The sequence below is a fragment of the Lissotriton helveticus genome, chromosome 8 (assembly GCF_964261635.1).
Source record: "Lissotriton helveticus chromosome 8, aLisHel1.1, whole genome shotgun sequence".
NCBI lineage: Eukaryota > Metazoa > Chordata > Amphibia > Caudata > Salamandridae > Lissotriton > Lissotriton helveticus.
The window spans coordinates 1,325,159,033-1,325,174,470 of NC_136069.1; the positions used below are offsets into that span (position 1 = coordinate 1,325,159,033).

Here is a 15,438-nt window from a genome sequence, read left to right on the forward strand (position 1 = left end):
AGCGGCACAAAAGCAGTCAAGATTAACCTAGAGGCAAAGTGTAAAGTATTTATGCAGCACTTCAAACAGTAACAAAGTCAAAATATAACACAATAAAAATCCCACACCAATTTAGAAAAATAGGGTAAATTTAATTAAAATATTTGACACAAGTACAAATAAAATCCAAGTAGTACAACCGGAGATATGCAATTTTAAATGCTTTAGTTTAGTAGAGCACCTAAAAGCACAAAGTGCCACTAGTGGCTCTCTGGTCTTGAGAGACCCGGTGAAAGTCACAAGTTCAGGCCAACTGCAATGGAGCTTGGGCTGGATACAGGGACCAAGGAGAGCATCGCATCCCGTCGCAGATGGTTGTTTATTTAGCATTAGCGTTAAGAGCCGGCCGGGTGTCGCGGACGGTCGTCACTGTAGCATGAAGAGCTTATTGGGCATCTTGGACGGCTGTTGTCGGAGATTCACATAGATGGTCACTGCAGGCTGTTGATGTTGTTGCGTGATGAGTAAATCTCACATTGCAGGTTGTTGCTGACGGTCGCTGTAGCGCAAACAGTCGGGTTCCCCTGAGCTTTGCATTGGTAGTTAGTGCATGCCGCAAGATCTTGGCACAAACCGGCCCGTTCGCGTCACAAAGATCGATCAACTTAAGGATTTCTCCTTTTCTTGGAGAGGAGCTCACCTGATGACACACCAAGGGTCCAGGACCTGAGGGGCACCTCTTGGGGGTAAGGAACGCACTCCAGCAGAGGCAACAGGGCTAAGGCACGTCCAGGCAGCAGGTCAGCTCGGCGGAAGCAGGTAGCCTCTGGAGCTTATTATGTCCCTGTAGCTCAGAATAGGAGGACAGTCAACTGACCCTTGGAGTCACTTCAGCATGAGACGAAGGGTGCAGGTCCACTCTTCCTTCTAAGCAAGGCGGACTGCTGGCATCAGAGTAACAGGGCAGCAGGATAGCAGTCCTTCTAACAGCAGAGTACTACAACAGTCCTTCTTCTGTAGGGTGTAAACCAATCTTACCATGTTTAAAGGAAAGAGCACAAACACGTTAGCACTGGTAGTGATAAATGTGCCCAGAGTCCTAAAAGTGAACACAAATGGGTTCAGAAAAGAAGACGGTGAAGGCAAAAATTCTGGGGATGACTCTGCTGAAAGGGCCAAGTCCAACATTAACACTATCTATAAGGAATATGTATAAAAAATAAAAGGCATGGGCTAGGTTTGTACAAAAACATTTCACTTAACCACTTATGGTTTAGTGAATCCTGCTCCCAGCAGAAGCGGTCGCTCCACACGCTGCTCCCTGCCTCACCTGGTATCGTAGCGATCTCGCCTTGCACTGTTTCAGCCTGTATAATTATTTTATTTTAATTGATAGCGATAGATTGCCCCGCCTGCCTATTAATAATTACTAAATTGCTGAGGTTAATTTGATCATAGCGCTTGATTGCCAAGGTGCACTTGTACGACTTTTTAACTTACGCTGTGCTGCCTGCAGATTTATTTGTGTGTGCCACTGCCATTTACATCGCGCTATTGCCGATCGTGCCCCAGTCCGGTTTCGTTATTGGCGCTTGTAGCCATTTTGTTGTTGTTGTTTGTGCCTCCCTGCCTAGAGCTCCAGCCCGCTCCCGCCTCCAAGCTGACCCTCCCTCGCCCCTCCCCTTCCACTATCCACTTATGTCAGAGGAGCCTACGCGCAGCGTTCACGCGCTGCAGTCGTGCCCCATGCGCGCCGAAGGTGCGCCAAAGGTAAGCCCGTCTACGCCCGTCCGCGCCTGGACCGCGCCCAGCGCCAGACCCCCTGGCCCCCGCAAACTCCACCCCACCCGCATTACGTACGACGCCACAACCCTCTCTGCCCTCAACCCCGGCCGACCACCAAACTGCTACCAAGCCGCCCCAGGATACACCCATGGACCCTTCACCTGCCACTCCTGCAAATTCACCTGCATCAGGACCCTCACCAAATCCACTTCCTCCAAACACAGCTCCGACCCTAACCACCTAAAGTGCATCCTGCTGAACACCCGCTCGGTCCACAGACACGCCACTGAACTCTGGGACCTACTCGACACTACATCGCCGGACGTCGCCTTCCTTACAGAAACCTGGATGAACGCCTCATCAGCGCCCGACATCGCCATAGCCATCCCAGACGCTTACAATATCATCCGAAAAGACCGCACCAACCAAACTGGAGGAGGCATCGCCATCGTCCATAAGAACACCTTCCGAATCACGACCAGCTCCGACGATAACCTCGCGACCGCCGAACACCTTCACTTCCAGATCCACACCGACCCCAGGACCACACTTAGAGGCACCCTCATCTACAGACCACCAGGAACCCGCACACAATTCAACGAAGACATCACTGACTTCATCAGCCCACATGCCCTCACATCCGAGAACTACATTCTACTGGGAGACCTCAACTTCCACCTGGAAAAGAAAAACGACAGCAACACCACTACCCTTATGGACAACATGGCCAATCTCGGACTCAAACAAGTTGTTGACACCCCCACCCACTTAGCCGGACACACGCTTGACCCTATCTTCACCTCCAGCAAACACATCTCCTTCGATTAAACCACAGCTCTCCATTGGACGGATCACAGCTGCGTTCACTTCAGCTACAAAAAGACCATGACCCACAACCCCCCACAACCTATTCCTCGAAGAAACTGGAACAAAATCACCACCGACCAACTTTTCACATCGCTTAACCAAAACCCTCCTACCATATCACCGGACCCAAACCAAGCTGCCACCAAACTCACACAATGGATCACCCACAGCGCTGACGAATTAGCACCCTTGAAAAACCACCAGATCAAACAAGGTAGCAAAAAAGCACCCTGGTTCAACGATGACCTTAAGAAATCCAAGAATTTATGTCGTACCCTCGAGAAAACATGGAGAAAAAACCCAACCTCTGACAACCTGACCACCTTCAAGGACGCCACCCGCAAACACCACCAACTGATCCGATTCACCAAGAAATCAGCATTCAAGGATCAACTCGACAACAACGCCCACAACAGCAAGGAACTATTCAACATCGTCAAAGAATTCACCAACCCCACCGCCAGCACCAACGACATCACTCCCTCCCAAGACCTCTGCAACTCTTTATCCTCGTTCTTTCACAACAAAATCGCCGACATACATAAAAGCTTCGAAAACCAGTCCGAAGAACAGACCACTCCACCCACCTCCGAACCAAAACAGCACTCTCACAACCTTTGCTCCTGGAACCCAATCACTACTGAAGACACCATCCGCCTGATGAACTCCATCCACTCAGGTTCACCAACCGACCCATGTCCCCACCACATCTTCAACAAAGCAGACTCCATCATCGCACCCCATCTCCGCGATGTCATCAACTGTTCCTTCAACTCCGTCACCTTCCCGGAAAGCTGGAAACATGTCGAACTCAGCGCCCTTCTGAAGAAGCCCACAGCAGACCCCTCCGAACTTAAGAACTACCGCCCCATTTCACTCCTTCCATTCCCTGCCAAAGTCATTGAGAAAGCCGTCAATAGTCAGCTCGCCGCCTTCCTTGAATCCAACAACTCCCTCGACCCCTCACAGTCCGGCTTCCGAGCCAAACACAGCACCGAAACTGCCCTCATCGCTGCTACAGACGACATGCGAACGCTAATGGACAACAGAGAAACAGTTGCCCTCATCCTACTTGACCTCTCCGCCGCCTTCGACACAGTCTGTCATAGAACCCTCATACAACGCCTCAGCAACGTCGGAATACAAGGAAAAGCTCTGGACTGGATCATCTCGTTCCTCGCCGGAAGAACCCAGAGAGTCCGCCTCCCCCCATTCAAATCAGAGGCCACCGAAGTCATCTGCGGCGTACCACAAGGATCATCATTCAGTCCCACCCTCTTCAACATTTACATGAGTCCCCTCGCATCCATTGCGCGACAACACAACCTCAACATCATCTCCTACGCAGATGGCACCCAGCTGATCCTCTCCCTCACCAAAGACCCAAACACCGCCAAAACTAATCTACATGAAGGAATGAAAGAAGTAGCCGAATGGATGAAGAACAGCCGTCTAAAACTAAACTCGGACAAAACGGAAGTCCTCATCCTAGGATCATCCCCCTCTGCCTGGGACGACTCATGGTGGCCACCGGCCCTGGGCACAGCACCCATACCTACAGATCACGCACGTAACCTGGGCTTCATCCTAGACTCCTCCCTCTCGATGACCAGACAAGTCAATGCCGTCTCATCTTCATGCTTCAACATCCTACGCATGCTCAAAAAAATATTCCGTTGGATCCCCATCGAAACAAGAAAGACAGTCACCCACGCACTGGTCACTAGCCGACTGGATTATGGAAATACCCTTTACGCCGGAACCACAGCCAAACTACAGAAAAAACTCCAACGCATCCAAAATGCATCAGCTAGACTCATTCTGGACATCCCCCGTCAAGCTCACATTTCCGGTCACCTGAAAGACCTCCACTGGCTCCCCGTCAACAAGAGAATAACGTTCCGTCTCCTCACCTACGCACACAAGGCCCTCTACGACCTAGGTCCCGAATGCCTCAACACACGACTGTCCTTCTACACACCTCCCCGCCAACTACGATCATCCAATCAAGCCCTCGCCGCAATACCGCGTATCCACAGATCCACTATGGGAGGAAGAACCTTCTCCTACTTAGCGGCCAAAACCTGGAACTCTCTCCCCACTCACCTCCGCCTTACACAGAACCACCTCTCCTTCAGAAAGCATCTAAAAACCTGGCTTTTCGATAAGTAATGCACCCACCCTCCCTCAAGCGCCTTGAGACCCTCTGGGTGAGTAGCGCGCTATACAAATTTCTGAACTTGAACTTGAACTTAAGAGCTAAGCTTGCTAACTCTTTTGCCACAAAAGCTGCTGCTGATCAAATCACTCTGTTACTATTACAATTAGTTGCATGGACTCTGGTTATTTGACATATACAAACACTTGGAATTAGTTGAGAGGCATTAGCCTATAGATACTTCGTCTTCAATGTGATTTGGGTTGTGGGGCTTATTGCCACATCAGTGCAGACAGCGCAGCCTTTCATCTATGTAAATGAAAGCTTCACAATTTTACCAATCTGGTTTTTAATGTTTCCCTGAACTAAGTATTCCAAAAGATATGACCAGTGAGTTTAGCAGCAGCCCAAAGATAAGTACGAAAAAAAGACAGATCGGCCCACCAGAACAGACAATGAAGAGACATATTTTTAAGGTCAATGTGCACTAGCAAAATCCCCCCATTCACAGTGAATACAGTTAATTGTAAATGTGTGCTGAGCCTTTGCCGGATACTGTATGCTGTGGTGGGGAGAACCATAATGTGAATGGCAATTTAACAGACTAATGGATGAAGACACCTTACCCAAAGTGACCTGTATGTATGTACATACATATGCATTTTTTTTAAAGAACGTCTTGGCTAATGCCAGACCTAAATGGAAAATATTGAAGAGTGTTTGGGAGGGATTGTTGAAAATAAGCAAGAGTGAGAAGTGATGTTGAAATATGTGCCATCATTAAAACATATCGCTGCAATAAGTAAAAGCCAGACCATGCAAATGACAATTTATATTGTCTGTTTCTTTATGTTTAACAGATTATTGTGGACTGATGGTAATGGAAGATGATGATTGTCCAATTGGAGTAGCTCTGGATGATACCAAGCCTGATGGATCATTTCCCGCCATAATGGGGTAATTGATAATACCTTCAACTTAGCATGTGCTATTTGGATGTCCCTGAAAATACAAGTTCCATGGGTTAATTTGCTATAGATAGAGTGTTACAAACTGTTTTCAACAAAAGTTGCACATAGAATTAAGGTGGTTTATGGGGAACTGCAGATCATACACATTGAACATTGAATGCTACCCACTGTGGGTCCTGTAGATCTTTCTCTGTAACCCACAGCTACTTCCAGAAAACAAACCTGTATAGGTAACCATCAGTTGTATGTCAAAATAGCAATGTCAACGTCCTCTACATGGACCCCAGAATATCGACTACTAATATATTTACATAAACCTATACAGGTAGGTGTATATTTTTTATTCTTAACGCCACATCTGGGTACCTTGGGTATATTTTGGGAGTCAAAATAAGTACAGGTAAATATTGAAAACCCAATGCTTTGTTAGTACACCAGACTGACACCCAAACAGGAAATAGTTATGCAACACAATCCTCAAAAGTAGGTTTTTTTTAATGCATGTGCTTTAGTTTCATCATCCTAAAATAAATATATGAGCAGGTAGGCACAATTGAAGGCAATCAAAGCAAATATGCCATGTTTGGTAGCATTGCAACATTGGTAATGTAAGTGACAGCAAGGAAGTGACATGTCTGAAGTATTCGCTTCTCATCATTTCAATCAGACAGGTAAAAGGGCGTCACTTGGTATTTTGTCTCAAGGATGACAAAAGTCTAACAACTGGCATTCAATTCATCTCACTAATTAAACATACTTTGTGGTGTTTGGTCCTCATTAAATCTGCTCAGGGATTATAAGCTGAAATGGTTTTCTCTTTTATCTCATTTAGAAGGATGAAGGTCTAACAGTTGTGCCTGATTTCCTCGTCAGAAAGTCACAAATGATCCTGTAGATTAATCGAATTTGTATTGCAAGCTGTTGTTCTGTTGTAGATTAAAGAAAACTAGTGGTAATGTTTTTTAAGTTTTGAGTGAGATGACATGCACACCAATATTCCGCTGTATATTTTTCAGAAGCTAAATTGAGGAATGAATCCTTCTGGAGCTGTTAGGCTTGCTCAGTGAGTTAAATGCTCACCATTGACATCTAATGTGATCTGAAGGTCCCAGATTTGAATTTCAGTGTACAGAGGTTAGACTTGTTTGCCCCTGTATATTCTTATATTTCTCTGTGTGACATGGTTCAATTAGTAGCCATTGTATTATCAGTACCATTGGATTGATGAGATCAAAGCATTTACTCTCAGAGACGAAAAGTGTCACTTCGTGCTAGGCCACATTTATTTGATAAATGCTAATAAGAAATGAGTTTTCACAAATCAGGATTTTTAGACCTAAGGATTGAACTGTTATCTTGAGGTCAGGACCTGGGTTGAAATGTTTGGTTCCTCATAGTCATCTCACTTGAAATAGGGCACTCCTGGCCATTCCATTTACTGGAGAGTAAAGATTTAGGTACTCCTACAGAGTTAGATTGTGATGCAACATTGTTAAGAATGTGTGCATATTCTGTCCTCTCATTACTCCGTTTCACTGCCACCACCAGTAGAAGGTATAAAACTGCTGTTTTTAAAGCATGGAGCCTCAGCTTTGCCCACACATAGAAATGCCCTGTCAGTCAGGGGCGCCACTAACCCACTAGATGTTGAAAGGCCTTCAGTTTTAGGCTGGACCTTCTGATACTGTGTCTCCCATGTTTTTTTGTACTGCTTTTGACCACAACGTACAGCATGGGTATTAAAAGAAGTTATCAATGTCCATGATATGATGGAAGTAAATGAATCTCTCAGCATATCAGATTCATTACATTATATTTTTGAAAAAATAGCCACAATTTTGGGGGTTTGCCGTTGACAAATTAAAACACTGCATGCCATGGTATGGTTGGCAGCAGGTATTGCAGGGATTCTGTTTTGAAACAGAACTGTGCCTGGGATCACAGAACATCAGTATGGAGGGACGGAGTCACCTACCACCTTAGTGCCTATGGGCCCAAATCCTGACTAGCTCACAGTGCCTTATCTGCTCTCCTAACCATCCCAGAGTAACAGGTAAGTTGGCATCCCAGAACACAACACTCTAGTCCCCCAGATGAAACATGTTAACAGGTCAGACTCATCACCTTTCATTCCCTCACTCATGCATGTCCATAATAAACAAATGAAAGACACAAGGAAAGTTCACAATATTTATTGAAACTATCATGCTCTTATCATGCAGCAGCAACTGTGCTTCAATTAGAAAGCATATGACACTGAGCAGAGTAATTTGCATTATCAGTAAACTGTACACAATGAAAAGCCCAATCATGGCAAATCATATATTTGCCTAAGCCTAACCTCACTAAATGAGCACAGTGATATAACAGAGATCTCTGGGTTTAGAACCGGCCCCATACCTGGCATTTGCCTTTAGCTGCTCTGTATCTTAGATTGTGTAGAGCTAGCATGCTAATTGTGGGGCCTTTGCTCTGCTAGAAATTCTCATGTCTATATTCAAAATGACACGACTTGGCTTATATGATAGGAGATGCCATGCTAGAAAACAACACTGGGTCTCTCTATTATGTCCATGTGATAGAATGTGTTAGTGACCGACCACAGAGAATAACAAGGCACAATATTGTTTGACCTTGTGCGAAATGTTCAGACTGAATCGCAGCAGAAGAGCTGAACAACAAAACTTGTGCAGCCTATTTGTAAAATAATAGTATGGCACAAAAACAAACTTGTAACTTCATAATGTCTGCAAAGCAAAAGCGTCCTTCAACCTACAGTTAGGCTAACATAGGGGAGAGTTGCATTGCGCCCTGTAGAGAACTCATGACACAGGCATTGTTGTTTTCACTAGAGTGCTCCTGTGTTGTTGGCTGAAGCACTTCCAGCAAACATTTCCCTCTTTGAAGTCAAAATATGGCAGGGGGACAGCAGCTGGGTTGGCAGAGACATTGTGTCCTCTTTCCCAGCTGCGTGGGGATCCACTTACTTGTACTAAGGTTTAGATTCTATAATAATACAAGAGTCCAGTCAAAGTTAAACTTGGATCTTGGACTGAGGAGGACAGATTAACAGAAAGTCTGTTTTATGCACATTCTCTTTCAAATGGTAAAGTAGCATCCAACCCTGGTATTTTTCACACATTTTGGTTAAGTGTGAAATTTCATCTCGCTCGGACATGTATAGATATAGCAGTGTGTCTTCAAGATCCTGATGTCATAAAATACCTTGATATTTGATGATGCCCTCAAGGGGTTCAAGATAGAGATTAAAAAGGGTTTGAGCAAATATAGGCCCTCAAAGAAACACTTGTGAGTGATAAACTGGGGTGGAGTATGAGTTGCTTAGTTTTAACTGCTGAGATCAGTTGGTAAGTTTGGAATTAAGCCAGTTTGCCACTAATGCCAAGTTGTCGTCTAGGATTTTGAGAAGTGTATTCTTATTTACTGTGTCAAAATCATTTGACAGGTCAAGACGAATAAGTAGGCTTGAGTTGCCATTATCTAGACTATGTAATGCATCCTCAAATAGGCTGCTCTCATTGATGTATGCTTTAAATTGCATAAACACACAACTTTCAGTAACCTCCAATGCATGGAAAAGACCTCATAAATGTTTGAATTGTAAGGTCCTCAAAGTTGTCGGAGGATTTTTTTCAGCATTGATAAAGCTTTACTTGATTGACAGTCAGGGGTATACCTTAAATGAAAGTTAACTTTGTCCTGCATAATACAAAATAGAATTTCACGTCTAGAGAAGTCAGATTGGGCTCTGTGAAATGGTTAGATGGTTTCACAGTGGCAATAATCTTTATTAGATCATTTTGAGAGTTTCATTGCAATTCCCACTTAGTTTAGGGAATAAGCTGGTTGTTGGTTAAAAAGGAGAAGAAAAACTGAATGGATTGATTTTTTTAATGCACAGAATCCTCTCATGAGGTTGTGAGTCATTAACAGCTAGGAATGTGGACAATTGCTGACGTATTTGAATGGTGTAAACAAGTTTTTGTATATTTCTCTTTAATAATGTCTTGTAACTGATTTTCGTTTTTGTTGAATTGGAGACTATCGGGCAGAATCAGTGTCTCCAAGTTCTCTATTACATCCTTGCTCATTTTCATTCAATATTATGTTGTCCTGAGAACCATTGAGACGAGGTTTGTAATTTCATCCTTATTTCTTGAAAGGTACTATGCCATTGAATAGATTATTTATGACATTTTTATATTGGACTTTGTCATGGTACTCATCTTGGAGTGTAGAGATAGGTGAAATGGTTTCTGGTAGCGTTCAGAACTACGTTGTTGTGAGCAATATTTTAGTGTCATAGATTCATGATATCTCAGTTACTGGTTGACCAATTTTTGTGATATTCAGGAATGAGATCAAAAAGGCATATTTGAGATAATGAGATCTATAGTAGATGTCTTGGCTTGTGTGTGTGTTTGCAGTGTTGAATTCGTTCATTGTTAGAAGGAGTTAAGTAAATTAAATGCAAGATTTGGTTTTCCACAGAAAATTATTTCAGATATCAACAGTTGATTAGTGATATGCACATTGTTCTCTAAATGTGCATTTATTCCCAGGGGGTAGGGGCGGGGAGTTTGGATGGGTGATATATGACATTTAGAATTTCAGGAGAGGAGGAGATGTATTTAATTTTGAGGCGCAAGCATTGAGAGTAAAGTACGTGTTACATATACATTTACAGCAACAAGAATCCCTGGGACATATACTCAAGAACGTGTGATAATCATCTCCAAATTAAATTAACGCAACTCTTCGCATCACAGTCTATCACGACACAATAACACTGTGTCAACGTTGTAGTCCCAACCCAGTGGCACGATGCGATAGTAGCAGGATAACACGTCCAAATGACCGCCTAAAAATGTACGCGACCCCAAAAAAATGCGAAACCCGAACGTCAAAAAAGATGCGATGCCCCAAAACACGATACAAAAATCAGTGACAACCAGCGATAGGCCTGCAATTCCCATGCTTCGTGTGGGAAAATGCACTATAAAAGCAACAAAAAAAATACACCAAAACCAAAGCAAACTGCGTAGCACCATGGATGCACCCTGACTGAGTGCAGAGGACAACCTGAACCCCACAAGCCACCCAGAGGACCAGCCAGGAACCCCATGTTCGGGAAATGGCAAGGAGAAGAGGAAGAGGAAGATGGGGTTCAGTCCGCAGGAAGACCGGATCATCATCACGGAGGTGATAGAACACTACCAACAACTGTTTGTCACCTCCACTGCATCATTGGCAAGACAAACAGAAATATGGCGGTCCATCATCAACAACGTTAATGCAGTCAGAGTGTCGAGGAGGTCAGTGGATGAGGTCAAGAGGCGGTGGCATGATGTGCAAAGCCAGACCAAACAGAAACTCGCCGCCAACATGAAGGGATCAAAGGTGACTGGATGTGGTAGTCCAGCGCCACAGGAGGAGCTGGATGAGGTGGAGGAAATGGTGGCCACAGTCATCAGTGTGGAGACGGTGCAAGGAGTTGGAGGTGTGGATACAGCCCAATATGACCTCACCCAACAGCAATAGGGTGAGAAACCACCAGGTACTGGGTGGGCGGAAGGAGATGGGCACAATGGCTCACATGCACAATCCTGTGTAGCACACTGCACACGCACAGTGATAGTGGGACATGTCCATGATACCCTTGGCACACTGCAGCACACATAGAAACACCAAGAAGCCCCCCGTCCACAATGTGCACGAATGGGCCCCCTCCATATCACCAGTGCCACAACCTACCCATGCACATGTGCAGAATCCAGAAAAGCAGCGACTCTGTGAGCCACACTGACAATGCAAGTGACACTGCATGACCAATAGCATAGCTGCAGTCAAAATACATGACCTGGTGCACAAGACTACATTGAGGTGGCCCAGTGTGGATCACATCTGGAAAGGAGCAGGTCACACTCTGACACATCCACGTGCACCTACAACACATGACGTCAATAACACATCTGCAGACAAACAATGCACAAGAGCACAAAATCTGTCCAAGAGCACAAATGACCCAAGTCGCAAACATCCCAGCACCCGAAAAGCACACAAGTCAAAGGCACAGTGCCTCAAAGGGATAAGGGGCCGCTAAATCAGAGCTGCATGGGCGACTCTCCCACAATGCAGCACACACACACAGCAATCACAGCACATCAACATTGACGGCAATGTGGTGCAAAGTGCAACACTTACTCCACAGGGCAGAGGACACAACTGGTGCCGCTTGTGCGTAGAAACTGGCCAATCACATCTGGCAATACATGGCACTGTGAGATGATAATATACGAGTACAACCACACATCCATCATGTAGGCGAAATGTCCACTGTCTCCCATCAAATAGCCAGCTCCACCAAAACAGTCACAATGTACATTGTCATGCAGTCTGTATATAAACATCTACAAAGCGTCCACATACATGGAACACTCTGTTAACCTGCGTCTCCCCTTTACATTGCAGAGGGACAATCAACACCTCCTGCAGAGCAGACCACACATATCTTCAGTGATTATGAAGAGTACACCCTGCACATTTGCACAGACACCCTCCAACATATAATGGACAGCCTCCGCACCCCACCAGCTGCCTTGAGGTTACCCCATCCCCTTCACAGACCACACAGCAGGAAGCACACACAACCACGACTGTCTCCCAGGACCCCCACAACCAATACATGGATTTCCAATGCAGTGTGTTGGGTTGCCAGGAGGAGATGGCTGATCAGCTGCGGGTGGGGTTTGACCTTGTGGCAGCCAAACTCGATGCCATACGTGGGTGTCTGAGTCCCATCAGGGACCACTTACAGTCCCTAACGGACACCAACTGTCTGCACCATGCTCTCCGACAATCCTTGTCTGACATCGCTAGGGCCATTACTCAGATACAAGAACAGTGTAGTCAGACAGGCTCCAGCGATGACAGTACAGAGTTGGCACAGATGCGCAGGATAATGGAGACCATGGAGCTGATGCAGGCTGGAAGTATGGCTGCCACAGCTGAACACCAGCGAGATGTAGCTGGGATCGTCCATGCATTGCTGATCCTCCTCATGCCATTGCTGCCACTGAGCCTGTCCCAGATAACTGCTGCGGGAACTTTGACACACACATCTCCGACCCATGATGTGTCAGTGGCACACAGTGATGCAGCCCTATCACCTTCGCACCCTTTATTGTCAGTGGCACACAGCAATGCAGCCCTAGCACCTTCGCATCCTGATGTATTAGTGCCACACAGTGATGCAGCCATAACACCACTAGACACACCTGACACACCGGACACAGAAGACGTATCAGAGGAGTAAGATGTGGATGGTAATGACTGTGTGAGGAAGGAGGTAGTAGCATCCATCCCCGCCATATGGCCTGTCCCTGCCTAGTTCTGCCCTATGCATCATGCCCTGGGACAACACCTCTCAATGACCCCCGGAACACTCTGCGACATTCACCTGGACTCCGATATGGACTGCCATATCTGCTCTAGTTACCAATGACACAGCAATCTGACTGCGGACTGAACTCTTTCTCTTTAGATTACCTTTTCATTCCCCCAAGGACTCTGGTTGGGCCACCACTGGGCAACCATGTAATGTGGGCTTGGCACGGCCATGTACTGCTCCAGCTCCGGCATTCCTCAGAATGTGAATGAAACATTCGAAATCACATAGATGTGTCATGTCTATGTTCACTCTAGTATAAAAGTATGGATGAATGTAGGGACAATGATTGAGCGCATGTTGCAGCGCACCTGACATGCTGTGAGGTAAACAAGTGAGCATGGGGGGCCAGAAACTTACCGGCAGTGTTCGGGCAGTGTCCGGAGGCCGTGAAGGCAACGGCCGTGCTTGCAGCTTTCGGCACGTTTTCCCAGCCGTGAGGGCAACGGCCAGAGGCTACATCTCCCGGCAGCCTCGGGGACCACAGGCGCACCTGTGATGCTCCCGCCGCGCCCGGAGGCGCTAGAAGAGCGTGGAGCAACGAGCGTGCTTTGGGGGCCAGAAACTTACCGGTAGTGTTCGGGCAGTGTCCAGGAGGCTGTGAGGGTACCGGCCGTGCTTCCAGCTTTCAGCGTGTTTTCCCAGCCGTGAGGGCAACAGCCAGAGACTACATCTCCCGGCTGCCCCGGGGACCAATGGCGCACCTGCGACGCTCCCGCCGCGCCCGGAGGCGCTAGAAGAGCGTGGAGTGCCGAGCATGCTTTGGGGGCCAGAAACTAACCGACAATGTTCGGGCAGTGTCTAGGAGGCCGTGAGGGCAATGGCCGTGCTTCCAGCTTTCAGCGCGTTTTCCCAGCCGTGAGGGCAACGGCCAGCGACTACATCTCCCGGCTGCCCCGGGGACTGCCGGCGCACCTGTGATGCTCCCGCCACGCCCAGAGGTGCTAGAAGAGTGCGGAACGCCTTCCGCCTCGCGGGACGCACGTGGGCAGGTACCGGGCTAAGCCAGGCAAGGGGTGGGCCGTCTGTGGCCGTTCGGGCCGGGCTGGGCCACTCCCTTAACAACCAGAGCTAGATTTACTCTGCAGTGGTGAGTGGTGCGATTTACTACTGGCACTTTTGGATGTTTGGATGATTGAGCTGACGGAGAGAAGATTGTCCATGGGCCCCATAAAATCCCAATGTGTAGCACAAACTGATACTATACATTAAAGCGAGGCACAGGTATCGACACACAGAGTCACTGAACTTTCGCCACAAACCTCCCCCGGAGAGAATATGCTGGGCATAAGAACAATTGTTGACTTTGAATCTGGGTGTAGTCCAACCGAATTACTGACCACAGCCAATCTGGATATAACTCCTAACCCAGAAGTATGTGGAACAAGAAGGAAGAGGAAGGTGGTGAAACCAGCCTGCCCTAAACGGAAACAGCCTCCACGTTTGAATTCACAACGTACAACATTAAATACGTGGATTAAGGGTCCAATGGTCTCTGCAGATCCAATCCCCAGTAGTAACCCAATTGTTTTAGTTGATGCGGATACTCAAAGTAATTCCACTCAGATGAAGTTTACGCAGACTGCTTTTTCCAACTTCACACTTGGGGATCCTGCCATAGATATCATTGTTATTTACAACAAGGGGTGGTGAGGGACAGAGTCTCTGAATTAAGCAGAATACTCTCACCCAGTCAAAAGATCAGGGCTAGATCCAACACCGTTTTTTAGCTCATTGCACCATCCCAGTTTCAGAACCTGGCTGTATGCAAATTAGTCTGTTCCTGTCCCAGTGCATGATGGGAACAGGGCAAACCAAACTACAAAAGCCAATTCTTACACTGGGAAGGAAACAAGCTTCCGGGGACCGGTTTCTGGCATTACAGCCGTCTTCGGCCCGGCTTGCTTGAATCCTGATGGTGCAATGAGCAAGGGACTCATGTCTGAGTATACCCTTCCATGCTTAGGGTGGACAAAAATATTTACAACAAGGGGTAGTGAGGGACAGAGTCTCTGAATTAAGCAGAATACTCTCACCCAGTCAAAAGATCAGGGCTAGATCCAACACCGTTTTTTAGCTCATTGCACCATCCCAGTTTCAGAACCTGGCTGTATGCAAATTAGTCTGTTCCTGTCCCAGTGCATGATGGGAACAGGGCAAACCAAACTACAAAAGCCAATTCTTACACTGGGAAGGAAACAAGCTTCCGG

General features: G+C 46.6%; 1 protein-coding gene across 1 annotated transcript in view; it reads left to right on the plus strand.

Annotated features, from left to right (window-relative positions):
* LOC144773341 (amine oxidase [flavin-containing] A-like) overlaps positions 1–15,438 on the plus strand; it is a 667,192-nt gene that overhangs the window by 587,790 nt on the left and 63,964 nt on the right. Inside the window, exon 9 of the mRNA XM_078658306.1 lies at positions 5,650–5,746. Within this exon, the coding sequence (XP_078514432.1) occupies positions 5,650–5,746 (97 nt within the window). The remainder of the gene's footprint in view (positions 1–5,649; positions 5,747–15,438) is intronic.